At 37.6% G+C, this 13,834-nt stretch overlaps 1 protein-coding gene across 1 annotated transcript in view; it reads left to right on the top strand.

The window, feature by feature from the left end:
* Positions 1 to 13,834, top strand: part of DDX46 (DEAD-box helicase 46) — a 40,266-nt gene that overhangs the window by 591 nt on the left and 25,841 nt on the right. Inside the window, exons 2-8 of the mRNA XM_020794426.3 lie at positions 1,714 to 1,746; positions 4,885 to 5,073; positions 5,410 to 5,550; positions 10,423 to 10,519; positions 11,238 to 11,403; positions 12,665 to 12,822; positions 13,016 to 13,129. Of these exons, the coding sequence (XP_020650085.2) occupies positions 1,714 to 1,746; positions 4,885 to 5,073; positions 5,410 to 5,550; positions 10,423 to 10,519; positions 11,238 to 11,403; positions 12,665 to 12,822; positions 13,016 to 13,129 (898 nt within the window). The remainder of the gene's footprint in view (positions 1 to 1,713; positions 1,747 to 4,884; positions 5,074 to 5,409; positions 5,551 to 10,422; positions 10,520 to 11,237; positions 11,404 to 12,664; positions 12,823 to 13,015; positions 13,130 to 13,834) is intronic.

Genomic DNA, 13,834 nt, shown 5'->3' with positions numbered 1-13,834 from the left:
TCAGAACCCACTTCGTCCTCAGCTAACAATAACTATGATTTAATTGATCCCTGGATGTTGTCAAAATTCTGTGTTTCCCCGAAAATAATACAGGGTCGTATATTAATTTTTGTTCAAAAAAAAAGCATTAGGGCTTATTTTCAGGGGATGTTCGATTTTTTTCATGTACAACAATCTACATTTATTCAAATCCAGTCATGTCATCTTTTTTGGTTGCTGCACAATGGTGGAGGGTGGGGTTTCACTTAACTAGGGCTTATTTTTGGGGTAGGGTTTATATTACAAGCATCCTTAAAAAAAATCATACTACGGCGTATTTTCAGGTTAGGTCTTATTTTCGGGAAAACAGGGTAGGACTTCAGTTGAGGAAGTGTAGCTGCCGTTTCCCCCCACATAAGTTAAAAATGACACTTAATGGTCCCAGTGTGCCGCTTTATGCCTTTGCAATGTTAGCTCAAGAACCACTTGTCACATATATGTCTTATCTGCTTGTTATTTTCTAATTTGTTGTTACTTTCCACATATTGTGACATTAAGTCAGTTAAGTAAATTAATATTTTGTCTTCTGTCTGCCTAGTATAACTTGTACATTACTTGTAGAGTTATGAACAACAGACATAGCATAATTATTCACATATGTAGGAAGAATCATTCAACCAAGTTCACCAGAATGTTGCCAGACTGGAAACGTAACTCAAAGTGAATGTGTACTTGAGTTTCAAGCTCAAAACACAAGACACATTGCAGGATTAGGGTTTTTTTTTTCTTTTAAATGTGTGACTGTTGCTATATTAATGTGTTATTCTTGTTATCCAATATTAGACAAAGAGTATAGACTCTGTTCATGCTTATTGTAGTTCCAGAGGAAGCAGGAAGCATGGCTAGCAGTCCCATGGGTTGAATCCAGATAATTGTCTGTGTGCCTCTGCCTGAGTTTTTGGGAAACACCCATCCTCACAACAGCTATGCCATATTTCAAGATACTCTAACCCAGAGAGTCCCAGCCTTGGGTAACCCAGGTGTAACTCCCAGAAACTCCAGTCAGCACAGCTAATAAAGACGTCTGGGAAATGCACTCCAGGAAAACCTGGGTTACCTAAGGTTGGGAACCACTGCTCTGTTTGTGTAGCATCGCATGGGTGGATGTGAATGGATAGTTTGTTTCTGCCAGCCCATTTCCAAGCACCAAAATCTGGATATATTTAGGAATCCAAATCTGGGTTGATTTTTTTAATCATTTATTGTTGTGCAAAGACATGAAAAGCTATGTTTAAAATGCACAGTGTATCACGTGTGATCATTGTATGTGTTTTTGTCTTGTTTCATCTTCAAATGTGTACATATGCTGGATGTATTTAATAATCAGTCTGTGTATTTTTGTTCCTGGGAATTCAGAGCTGATAGACTTGATTGTTGTATAATAGGTATGGGTGGAGCCTGGTCTCAAGGCAAATGAATTCCCCATTTGATAAATTTCATGACTCTTTGCTATATGGAGAAAAAATCTTTACTGTCATAGTGCACACTTTGGATACATTAAAAATAGCACTGTGATAACTTGCACAAAAAAATAGGCTGGGAAAAGTCTAGTATTGCATGTCACAACCTTGGTCCGTTTGTGTCAGGCAATTTATGAAAGAATTAATGCTGATATCAGAAGCTGATTTAGTAGAAAGTACTACTTCACTGATCTAATCTCTCTCATTTTCTTAGATCAACAAAGCAACAGTTGTCCAAACAAAAACAGTGAGTTAATTTATTTAAAATAATAGTTTCTATTTCATAAATGTACTGTGTGAATGGCTGCATTAATTAAATAGTTCCAGTTGCTTTCAGAATATATAGATATGAAATCTAGTTTAGATATTCATCAGGGGTGTTTTGGCTACTTTTAATTCCAGTCTAATAATTTCCTGCTGAAAGTTAAGTGCAATTATAGTGAAGGAAGCTGTAGTCTTGAAAGTTCTCCTTGTTTTTAGTGTTAGCAATATTCTAGTGTTAGAAACTCTAAGCAAGAGTATAAAATAGAATTTTATTTGTAAATAGCTATTTATTCCCTTCACCCTATGCTTATGTTTTTGATGTATTATACTCAATCAGCCATGATTACATTTTACAGTTTCCATGGTTCTTTGGGAATTTATTAGCACATTTTATATATTAAGTTCATTGTTCTTTCTAATATACTTGATGCATAGTAGAGATAAATTACATTCCTTGACTGCAAATTCATGAGTATTTCTCCAGAGTGGATTTAATTATTAAAATAATTATTTAAATCAATTTGATTTTTAAAAAATCATTGATTTTTATCTACTGTTTTTTATGTAAAATACTTTTCCTTATTGGACTGTATACTCTATCCTTCCATTTTGAAGTATGTGCACACATATTGTCTCAAAGACCCTGATGTTAGGAAAGTATGAGGGCAAGAGGAGAAGGGGACGACAGAGGATGAGATGGGTGGTCAGTATCACCGAAGCTAGCAACATGAATTTGACCCAACTCCAGGAGGCAATGGAAGACAGGAGGGCCTGGCGTGCTCTGGTCCATGGGGTCACGAAGAGTCAGACATGACTTAACGACTAAACAACAACGAAGCTACAATCTGCTGTTAACGAAGCTACAATCTGCTGTTAATATAATTCTGGAGAGGCCTTGAGGAGTTTATTGAAGTATTTTCAAAGGCTTTCATGGCTGGGATCTGATGGTTGTTATAGGTTTTTTAAGCTTGTTTGGCCATGTTCTGGAGGTTTTTCTTCCTAACGTTTCTGCAGTCTCTATGGCTGGCATCTTCAGAGGACAGTAGTTAGAACCAGAACACAGATGGAGTTCTAACTCTTGTTCTCTGAAGATGCCAGCCACAAAGACTGGTGAAACGTTATGAAGAAAAACCTCCAGAACATGACAAAACAGCCTGAAAAACCTACAACAACCATCAGTTTATTAAAGCCTTGTCTGTGTGTATGTTCTTGTAATGACTTATTTGCAAAAGGAAAGGAGCTTGTTTTTTTGACATATAATTGAAGGCCAACTACTAAAAAACAAAAGAATGAAAGATGTGTGGGGAAAATGTTATTACACCTTAATGACTAATGCATTTATTTTAGTGTGAGCTTTTTTATATCAAATTTTGCAAAATCTACTTCCTCATTTTGTGCACTGTAGCACTGGCAATAAGCTTTGAGCCACTAATTGAGAATCAATAGTAAGTCACAGCTATCTATAGTAGGCCCATTGAATCTGTTTGGATGTGGTGAATCAGTATCCATGTACTGTAGGTTTCTCTGATATAGTGGACTACTGTACTGTAGTTGCAATTTACTACTGGATTTTAGCCACAACATGCATTTAGTAGATTGGAAAAGTCTGAGGAATAGTAGTATATTGTTTTGCTTTTTCTTCCTTTAACCATTATTTCTTAACTTGCTTTCCTTTTGTTACTTTTATGTCTCTTTGCCTTCAGTCATGCTTCCATTTAAGTAGAAAATACTTCAAATCTGAAAATAATAGGGTTGTTAGAGACCAGAATAGGGATCTACAGAGACCCCTTCACCTGGACCATGCCTGTCATAAAGCAGACATAATGTTGGGGCTAATCTGTACTCTTTTAGGGATGCTTCAACTCAATTTGTTACTAGTCAGTGAGGTTATTTATGTTTTACGGATCTCCATGAAAAAAGCAGTTCCTCTGAGTGGGGAGAATGCAGATAGCTGTGACCTGATATGAGGATGAGGAATATATAATAACATCACTCTAATGGAAATGGTAGGTAGAAGGAATTTACTTCTGTCTGTAGGCACCCTCCTAACACTTCTGTAAAGACAAACAAGCCATGAGATTTGCACCACTGAAAAAATTGTTAGGGGAATAAAGATAGACACCAGAGCAGTGATTCTTACCTAGCCAGTCATAGCTTGTACAAGAGAAATGTCGGCACTCATCCATAGTCGCGCACATTCATTCCGTCCTATCAGTAAACAGTTAAGTAAACACATTCTTGATTAAATCTAAATAGGATGAGTGGGGGAGTTCTAGCATGTGAATCCTAGTTAGCAAAGACAATACTAGTCTTTTACTTCACCCTGCAGCTGCATGAAATGGCTGGTAAAGCTACTGTAAGGAGATATATTGAGCGCAGTGACCTCAGTTAGAGCCTCCTTAATTGGAGTGTCCAGGGGAGATCTTGGGCTTTATTGATGGATTCAGCTGTCATTTAGATTCTGTTTTTGGTGTCACCAGCTCAGTCTTTTCAGTTTTAATTTCTTCAGTTCAAGTCATTGGGTATTAGTCCCAGAAACGTTGGATGGAACATAAAGAATTCATGAGGGTGTTGGTCCACCCTGTGGGTAACCAAGGGCACTTTGCTTCACAATGTAGTTGCCCAGGAATTGCACAAATGTCCTTGATTCAGTCCATTTTTACATATTTATCTGACAACATTGCAGAATTTTAAAAATCCAAATCTTATTATTAGCCTCTTTAACAAGTAATATTTTTTTCAATTTTTAATGAGATAAAATATCTTGGCATTCCTACAAAGAGCTCAGTGTAGGATACATAGTTTGTCCCTCTCATGATTGTAATAACCCTAGGAGATAGGTTGTGAGAAAACTGCTGTCTCTTTAAGTGAGATGTGTAAGTTGTAAGCCTGGATCTTCTCATTACTAAGTCTGTACTCCCATCTGGTACATCATACTGACTCAATAATCAAAGACCCTGTAATGAAGCTGAAGAGCAACCATGAATCTTCTTCATCTAATTATGCTTAAACATCCTTTTTAAGACTATAAAATATTGGTTTATTCTTTGAGAACATACTGAGTTTATGCTCTTATTTTTGCACTGCATATCTTCATCATTCTATTTTTATGCTACCACAGGCATTATCGGAAGCGCTCTTCTTCACGTGGGCGCTCTGGTAGCCGTTCTCGGAGTCGTTCTCCATCTGACAAAAGAGTGAAACGCAATGATGATAGACGTTCTAGGAGTAGGGAAAGAGATCGCAGACGTGAGAGATCACGGAGTAGAGATAAGAGAAGATCTCGTTCACGTGACAGAAAGCGTGTGAGGTACGTGGTAAACTCTTACTGTTTGCTTTTGAAATAAACTGTTAAGAATTTATTAAATTCATAACTTCCAGTGGATGCTCAATATTTTCTTGTAATCTAAGTTGCCTGTTATGGGAAGACTGTGTAGTTGCCTGCTGGGTAGACAGCATTCTGAGTCTGTTGTTTCCATCTTTACAAGCAATAATATGTCTCGATGATTGTTCTATTTGTACAGTATTCACTTCTCTCTTCTAGAGTTCTATTTAAGCGAGTGTCTTCTTCCTCATCTCCGATGAATGATATTTCTGTAAATTAAAAAAATATTTGGACTAATACGAAAAATCCGCTTCTGTATAGGCGCTCAAGAAGTAGAGAGAGAGAACGGAGTAGAGAGAGAAGACGTTCACGTAGTCGAGAGAGAAGAAGGTCTAGAAGCCGAAGCAGAGGAAGACGGTCCAGATCTTCCAGTCCTGGCAAGAACAAAAAAGTAGAAAACAGGTAACTGATGTGCTTCTGCATATGACGTTATTCAAGTGTTCTATGAAAATAGCATGCTTGTGGTCATATTGGTGTAGGCATTGAACACTGACTTTACTTTGGAAAGAATGGGAAATTATAAATCATAAATGCACTGACTTTACTTTGGAAAGAATAGGAAATTATAAATCATAAATACACATAATGGACCATTAGTAAGCACACAGACAAGGAGAATCCAGCAGTTTCTCAAAATTTTCTTTCATGATTTCAGCAATGCAACTGAGCAGACATAGAGAGAACAAAATTAATTTTTTTCCTCCAGTAATCCCTAGTTTTATCAAGAAAACAAACACTCTTTTCCAACAACACCAGTGGCGACTCTAAACACGGACATCACCAGATGGGCAACACCGAAATCAGATTGATTATATTCTCTGCAGCCAAAGATGGAGAAGTTCTGTACAGTCAGCAAAAACAAGACCTGGAGCTGATTGTAAGCTTCTCATAGCAAAACTCAAGCTTAAACTGAAAAAAGTAGGAAAAACCAATAGCTAGTCAGGTATAATCTAAACCAAATCCCTTATGAAGACACAGTGGAAGTGAAGAACAGATTTAAGGAACTCGATTTGGTGGACAGAGTGCCTGAAGTACTATGGATGGGGGCTCCTAACATTGTACAGGAGGCAGCAACAAAACCATCCCAAAGAAAAGGAAATGCAGTAAAGCAAAGTGGCTGTCCAACGATGCCTTACAAATAGCAGAGAAGAGAAAGGAAACAAAATGCAAGGGAGATAGGGAAAGTTATAGAAAATTGAATGCGGACTTCCAAAGAATAGGAAGGAGAGACAAGAGGGCCTTCTTAAATGAACAGTGCAAATAGAGAAAAATATTAGAAAGGGAAAAACCAGAGATCTGTTCAAGAAAATAGGAGACATTAAAGGAACATTTTGTGCAAGGCTGGACATGATAAAGGACAAAAATGGTAGGGACCTAACAGAAGCAGAAGACATCAAGAAGAGGTTGCAAGAATACACAGAGGAATTATTCCAGAACGATCTGGATGTCCCGGACAACCCAGACAATGAAGTTGCTGACCTTGAGCCAGACATCCTGGAGAGTGAAGTCAAGTAGGCCTTAGAAAGCATGGCTAACAACAAGGCCAGTGGAGGTGACTCCATTTCAGTGGAACTATTTAAAATCTTAAAAGATGACGCTGTTAAGGTGATACACTCAATATGCCAGCAAGTTTGGAAAACTCAACAGTGGCCAGAGGACTGGAAAAGATCAGTCTACATGCCAATCCCAAAGAAGGGCAGTGCCAAAGAATGCTCCAAAATCCTCCAAGGTAGGCTTCAGCAGTCTGTGGACCAAGAACTCCCAGAAATACAAGTTGGATTTCGAAGGGGCAGAGGAACTAGAGACCAAATTGCTAACATGCGCTGGATTATGGAGAAAGCCAGAGAGTTCCAGAAAAACATTTATTTCTGCTTCATTGACTATGCAAAAGCCTTTGACTGTGTGGACCGCAGCAAACTATAGCAAGTCCTTAAAGAAATGGGAGTGCCTGACCACCTTATCCGTCTCCTGAGAAACCTATATGTGGGACAGGAAACAACAGTTAGAACTGGATATAGAACAACTGATTGGTTTAAAATAGGGAATGGAGTACGACAAGGCTGTATATTGTCCCCCTGCTTATTTAACTTATATACAGAATACATCATGTGAAAGGCCGGACTGGAGGAATCCCAAACTGGAATTAGGATTGCCGGAAGAAATATCAACAACCTCCAATATGCAGATGATACCACACTGATGGCAGAAAGTGAGGAGGAATTAAAGAACCTCGTAATGAGGGTGAAAGAGGAGAGTGCAAAAAATGGTCTGAAGCTGTACATCAAAAAAACTAAGATCATGGCCACTGGTCCCATCACCTCCAGGCAAATAGTATGGAGACAGTGACAGATTTTACTTTCTTGGGCTCCATGATCACTGCAGATGGTGACAGCAGTCACGAAATTAAAAGAGGTCTGCTTCTTGGGAGGAAAGCAATGAAAAACCTAGACAGCATCTTAAAAAGCAGAGACATCAGCTTGCGGACAAAGGTCCGCATAGTCAAAGCTATGGTTTTTCCAGTAGTGATGTATGGAAGTGAGAGCTGGACCATAAAGAAGGCTGACTGCTGAAGAATTGATGCTTTTGAATTGTGGTGCTGGAGGAGACTCTTGAGAGTCCCCTGGACTGCAAGGAGAACAAACCTATCAATTCTGAAGGAAATCAACCCTGGGTGCTGTGGAAGGATTTTCTTCCTTTCATTCTAACCTTATTTTCATTCAGCTTTCTACCTGTTTCTTAATTCAGACACTTAATTTCTTAATTTCTACATTTTGAATGGTCCTTAAATCCTCTTTCTGCATTTTTAGACTAGTAGATTATAAACTCTGGGAGGCAGTGGAAGACAGGAGGACCTGGCGTGCACTAGTCCATGGGGTCACGAAGAGTCGGACACGACTTAATGACTAAACAACAGTAAAAGAGTATATATGGACAGGGTTCCTTTCCCCTTCCCATGTTCTCTATCACATGCATTGCACATTCCAGGAATTCAACAGGGAAGCAGAAATTGTATCTAGATATTGTGGGGAGGCACGGCTGCAAAGGTTTATTTGGGTAAGAACACTTGCATTAACTATGGCAAGAATCTTGAGTCAAACTGCCTGCTTAGTGGATGAAGTACAGGCAGTTTACTTTTAAGATACTTGCACAGGGAGATGCTCGATCCTCCTTGTGCCAGCAAAAGCTGGCTATTTGCAGTGCAGATTTCTTTCTGTGTACTGGCAAAATTTATGCATGTTTTCAACATAAAACTAAAAACTGTACGTATATGTTGAATTTGTGAGGGGAAGTTATTCCTGGACTGGTTGTTGCTACCCTAAAAGCCTTGTTACAGATGACTGAGAGCAGACTTAAGAGGCACATGGCACTTCCAGGACAGCCTCTTTAAGTGATTTTAAATGTTATGTCACTGTTCTGGTGGAATGTTAATAGTGAAGTGGTCCCCAACAGGTTTCATCCTGAATCAGCAAGGTCACAAATCAGGTTTATCTGTGACAAACAATATTTAGTCCTTCTATGAAAAATCTAGGACTTTGGACTGAGAGGCTGCCCCGCATTGGGTTGAAGCATGCAATTTTCACCCTGCTTACGGATTGTTCAGACTGTCATGTGCTGAGTTTCTCCCTTTATTATCCTTGCCAGAAAATGGCAGCTGTTCTCTGACCTTTCAAAAATTAAAAGTGACCTCCTTTAGAATCTGTTCCTTTTGGTCTTCTGTACTGCTGCCACTAGGCTAAGAGAAGTTGAATGAGTCCCCTTTGTTCTGTAGGTCTGCATTGTTAAAATTAAAAGCAGATGTGCTACTAATTATAAAATAATAGCAAGAATGCGGTCAGTTTATACAGTTAAAATATGTAATTATGAAAATTTATCTTATAGGTTTGTTTAATCAAGATGATTTTAAAAATCAGAAAAATCAGTTTTTTAAATCTCAGTAACATAAATTATATTACGTAAAATATGCATATGTTTGATTCAATGGGTTTTAAAGCGAACCTCATAAGATCTTATCAGCCAGAATTATTTCGAAGTTTATTGCCATGGGTCAGCTATGTGTTTAAATTTGATTTGTCCTTTTGTAGTAGAGATGTGAATAATAAAAATGCTTAAACATGATAAATAGCTTTCATCTGGAAGCGAAGTAATTTTCAGGATTATGAAAGGTGTGTGCATTTTAACATTTATTTTGAGTAGAAAGTGACTCCTTGGTAACTCTTTCAAAGAGTGATAATCATTTAGTATATACTCCTATTGCTTTTGTTATTATTGATTCACACATATGCCTGTCTTCAAGAAGATGTGAAATAAACCCTTGAGTATTACTCTTTTAAGTATTTTGGAAGTGAAATTTGTGGCTTTTGCAAAGATGAAGATTGTTGTGTTAATAAAATTAATGTATGTATGGTTGGTTGGTTGGTTTTGTTTGGTTGGTGTTGGTTGGTTTTCTTTGTTTTGTTTGTTTAGATTTATACTCTGCCCATTTTGTGAACATATCACTACTCTGGGTGACTTACAAAATATTATTAAAACCATTTAAAATATATAAAACACATTAAAAGAAAACAAACAAACCCTACCTATCCTGCTCCCCCAATAAAATCACCCATCTGGGACATAGGATGGCAGACAGTGGACCAGTATAATTTTACAGAAGGGTGGTGCTTGGGAAGGCCTGTGTAAAAAGCCAGGTTTTAATTTGCTTGAGGAAGCTCAGGACGGTGGGGACCAGTAGCACCTCCACCTCTAACCGCTTGTGAGGTTAGAGTTAGAATCCAAAAAGGCATATGCAGAGCGCTTACATGGAATAATGGCTTGTTGCAATTAAATAATTTCCTGTTCTCACCTGATGCACACATATGAGACATTTTCTCGGCTTCATTAGGGCAGTACATGTCTGTTCATGAACTAGGGAAAGGAGGTTAAAAATGAAGCCTGTAAGCTGAATGGGAAATCACTGAAGGCCAGAAGTTTTCTTTCTTTTCCCTAAACTGCAGTTGTGACCAATCAGCTTTTCTGGGTTCAGACATAAAACTAACCAGCAGTTAGTTAAAAATGTAAGTTCCATTCCTGATCTCTCTGCAGCTGTGCCAGAGGCAAAGAAGCAAGCAGGATGTCAACAAGCATAATGTTTGGTTCATTTATGTAACAGTAAGCCATCGTTCAACATTGCATTCAAATAACGTCACAGTACTTTCTGTTCACTCTACCTAAAGCCCTTCAAGAAAATCTGAAATACTTTGTCAGTCATACACAACTCTTGATACTGTGTTTCAGGTCGCGATCTAAAGAAAAGGTAGAAGGTGTGGAAGTTAACAAAGAAAAGAAAAAAGAAAAAGAGGACAAAGAAGAAGAAAAGGATAAAGATGTAAATGTATGTACAATAACAATGGTAAAGCTGAGATGCTTAGTAAAAAGCAAGGTATTCTACTAATACCATAGTTTTTCTGAAATTCTCCACAATTTTCTTAATTTTGTTATCAGATATATCATGGTTGTCTATTTTAGTTTGCTCTCTTCAGAACAGAACTGAATTTAACAGCGCACTGAGGGCTTCATAATAAGTAGGGTGTAAACTACTGAGAGTTTGCTATGATGTGAGTGGTTAATTATTGGTACTGTAAACAACATTTTAAAATATAGTACAATGAAACAATGAGATTTTTGTTGGATTCATTCCATACACAACACTCAATTTTCCAAGATTGCAAACTACTTACATTATTGTAGGTCAAATGCCAGCCACATAACAAGCATCCAAATCACTTAGTAAAGTACTTCAAATGGCAAAATATTTGTTACCTAGTTCAATACATATATGTAAATATTTTCTTCTTCCTACTGTCTTTGTTCAGATGTAAAAAACAATGGATGCCTTCTGCTCTTTCAGTCTCTTAATAATCTGTTCTTAGGTGTAATCAAATATTTGTAGCTACAATTTTACTGTTCTTTAGCTGTCAAGATGAAAGTTTTGTTTCCCAAAAGGTTATTGTCTTCAATAACTATGTTTGCCTTTGTGCTTTCATGATTCTGCATCTCTCTTTTACAAAATTATGAAATCACATTTCATTTCATTGCTTTCACTTTCATAGAATTTTGATCAGAACAAACTAGAAGAGGAAATGAGAAAACGAAAAGAGAGAGTTGAGAAATGGAGAGAAGAACAACGCAAGAAGGCCATGGAAAATATAGGAGAACTGAAGAAAGAAATTGAGGAGATGAAGCAGGGGAAAAAATGGAGTTTGGAAGATGATGATGGTATTAACCTTATATAACTAACTGAAGAAAAAGAGACTTTGTGTTGCCGTTGAATGTGGCCCAACATGGTAGTTTATTTGGCACATTGCTTCAGATGTATTAAGCTTGGGTAGCATTTAGATTGTGCAGAGCAATTGATAAGAAGATAAATCATGCTGTAGAGACATTTTGGCTATTGTTTTTCAAACATCTCATGTTAAAATATGCCCCTGCGAAATACAGTTAGAAATGCAGTAATAAGTTGCATATACAGTAGGCTCATTAAATCAGTGGAATTTAGAGAGGAAATGACTTGCCAAATTCCCACTGATTCAGTGAGCTTATTTTAGTTGCAGCTTACTGCTGGATTTCAGCAATTGGGTAAAAATGGTTTAAGGAAGATAAAACAGGAGGGCGAGTCTAGTAAAGTGTGCTGCCGTAGTGCTTAAAGCACTCTTTGGGTGGTTTGCAATTTACTTAGTTTACTGACTTTGGAAGGATAGAAGGCTTAGTCAGCCTGGAGCCAGCTATCTGAGCCCACAATTGAATGCAGGTTGTGAACAGAGTCTTGACTGCAGGACTGCAGTGTAACCTTTGTGTTGTGAGGCTCCTGTTGTGCATCTCACTGAAAATCTTGCTGATACGTTGCCTTGTAAACAATGGCATATAAAAATGCAGACCAGGGTGGCCAAATGTAGAAAGGAAGTATAGCTTTTTTGAGAGGTATGTTGACAAAAAAAGATAAAATACTGTTCTGGTGTATTCTTTAGAGGTGGATAAAGGGTAGGGGAGCATGCACAAAATCAGTAAGGCAGTTCACTCTCTATCCCATGATGTTAGAAACATGAAAAAAATGTATGTGGTGCTATAATAGCTTTCAAGCAAGAAGCATATAAATAGCAATAATTTATGCATAACAGATCTTCCAAAATCAGTCAGTCAAGTTAAGTAGAAAAAAATTGAGTCTGTTTTTATATAGAAACACATTTTAGCAAGAAGTAGCATCTCAAACACACTCTCAAGTATTATCTGATTTTGGAATTAAGACAGAATTAGTTCTGGTTAGAATCTGGATGAGAGACCACCAAATTCAGGCATGGTTAAGAAAGAATCCTGCCTGAAACTCAGGAAGGCTACAGCCAGTCAGAATTCACAGTTCTGGTTTCGATGGCTGAGTAGTTTGTATAAAACGGGAAAACCATTTAAAATCACTTGTCCCATATATAATTTCTGTTTGTACAGCTGGATGTCTCATAGAGGTAAACTTCTTTGTTTGTATTAGATGATGATGAAGAAACTGCAGAAGGAGAGAAGGAAGGCAATGAAATTGAAGACGAAGAACTGGATCCGTTAGATGCATACATGGAAGAAGTGAAAGAAGAAGTCAAGAAGTTTAATATGCGAAGTGTAAAAGGTGGTGGTGGTGGTGCAAATGAAAAGGTAAATCGTTTGTCCATCGCTGTTCAGTTTACAAAGTAGAATTTTAAGCATTAATTCTAAAAGTGATGAGTTTAAAATTAATATTGTATAGAATTCTGTAGAAATATGATTTATAGTGGTTGTTAGATGGTACTATACAGTCCAAAACTAAATTCTGTAAGATTTTTATAAACATGACTTTCTCTTTTTGAAGAAATCTGGCCCAACAGTTACTAAAGTAGTAACTGTGGTGAAAACCAAGAAGGCCTCTCCAGAGACAGAAAAGAAAAAAGGGGAGCTCATGGTGAACGACCAAGATGCAATGGAGGTAATTAAAATGTATTTGTTTATTAATTTTGCAAATGAAGTTACACTTCAGGAGCTCATTTTTTAGAAAATGCTTTGTTTTAATCATTCGAATAATCTCATTTTGTTTTGTTGAGCATCTGAATGAATGTGCTGCTATTGGAACTGTGAAAATCCAGTTTCATATTGTATCTGGGATTTTTTTTTTTTAAATACAGCCCACTTACATTTAGTATTCTTTTAAAATGTGTAACAAGAGGAGAATGTGTTTCAGCATGGGCAGGACAGGAAGCCGTGCTGGGAATTCTGTAAAAAGTGGAGCAGCCCCACTTCCCTGTGCCCTTTGGATTTTAACCTCCAGTATTCCTCATCATTGACCATGATAGTTGAGCTGGTGGGAGTTGTTGTCTAAAACATGTTTAGAGCCCTAGGTTGAGAATTGTACCATGTAAGCCACTATTACATGGCACTGTTGCATTCCCTTGCACAACCAGCATGCCTACACTAAGAGAAAGCATAGATCCCCCCATCACTTCCTTGCAAGGTTTATAGTGGCTTTGGTTGCTATTTCCTTTGAAGCAGAGAAGGAGAGCAAAACTTCACTGGCCTGGTTGTGAAGAAGGCACAGGTATTCTGTATATCTTGATTACAGAGTTACTACACAGTTTTTAAACAGCCTCTAGACTTCTCCCTAGCTTGGGAGCTGAAGATAGCCACAGAATTGGTT

Source organism: Pogona vitticeps, chromosome 2 (assembly GCF_051106095.1).
Source record: "Pogona vitticeps strain Pit_001003342236 chromosome 2, PviZW2.1, whole genome shotgun sequence".
Classification (NCBI taxonomy): domain Eukaryota; kingdom Metazoa; phylum Chordata; class Lepidosauria; order Squamata; family Agamidae; genus Pogona; species Pogona vitticeps.
The sequence above is the reverse complement of the archived record's forward strand: the minus strand, read 5'-3'. Positions and strand labels throughout refer to the sequence as shown.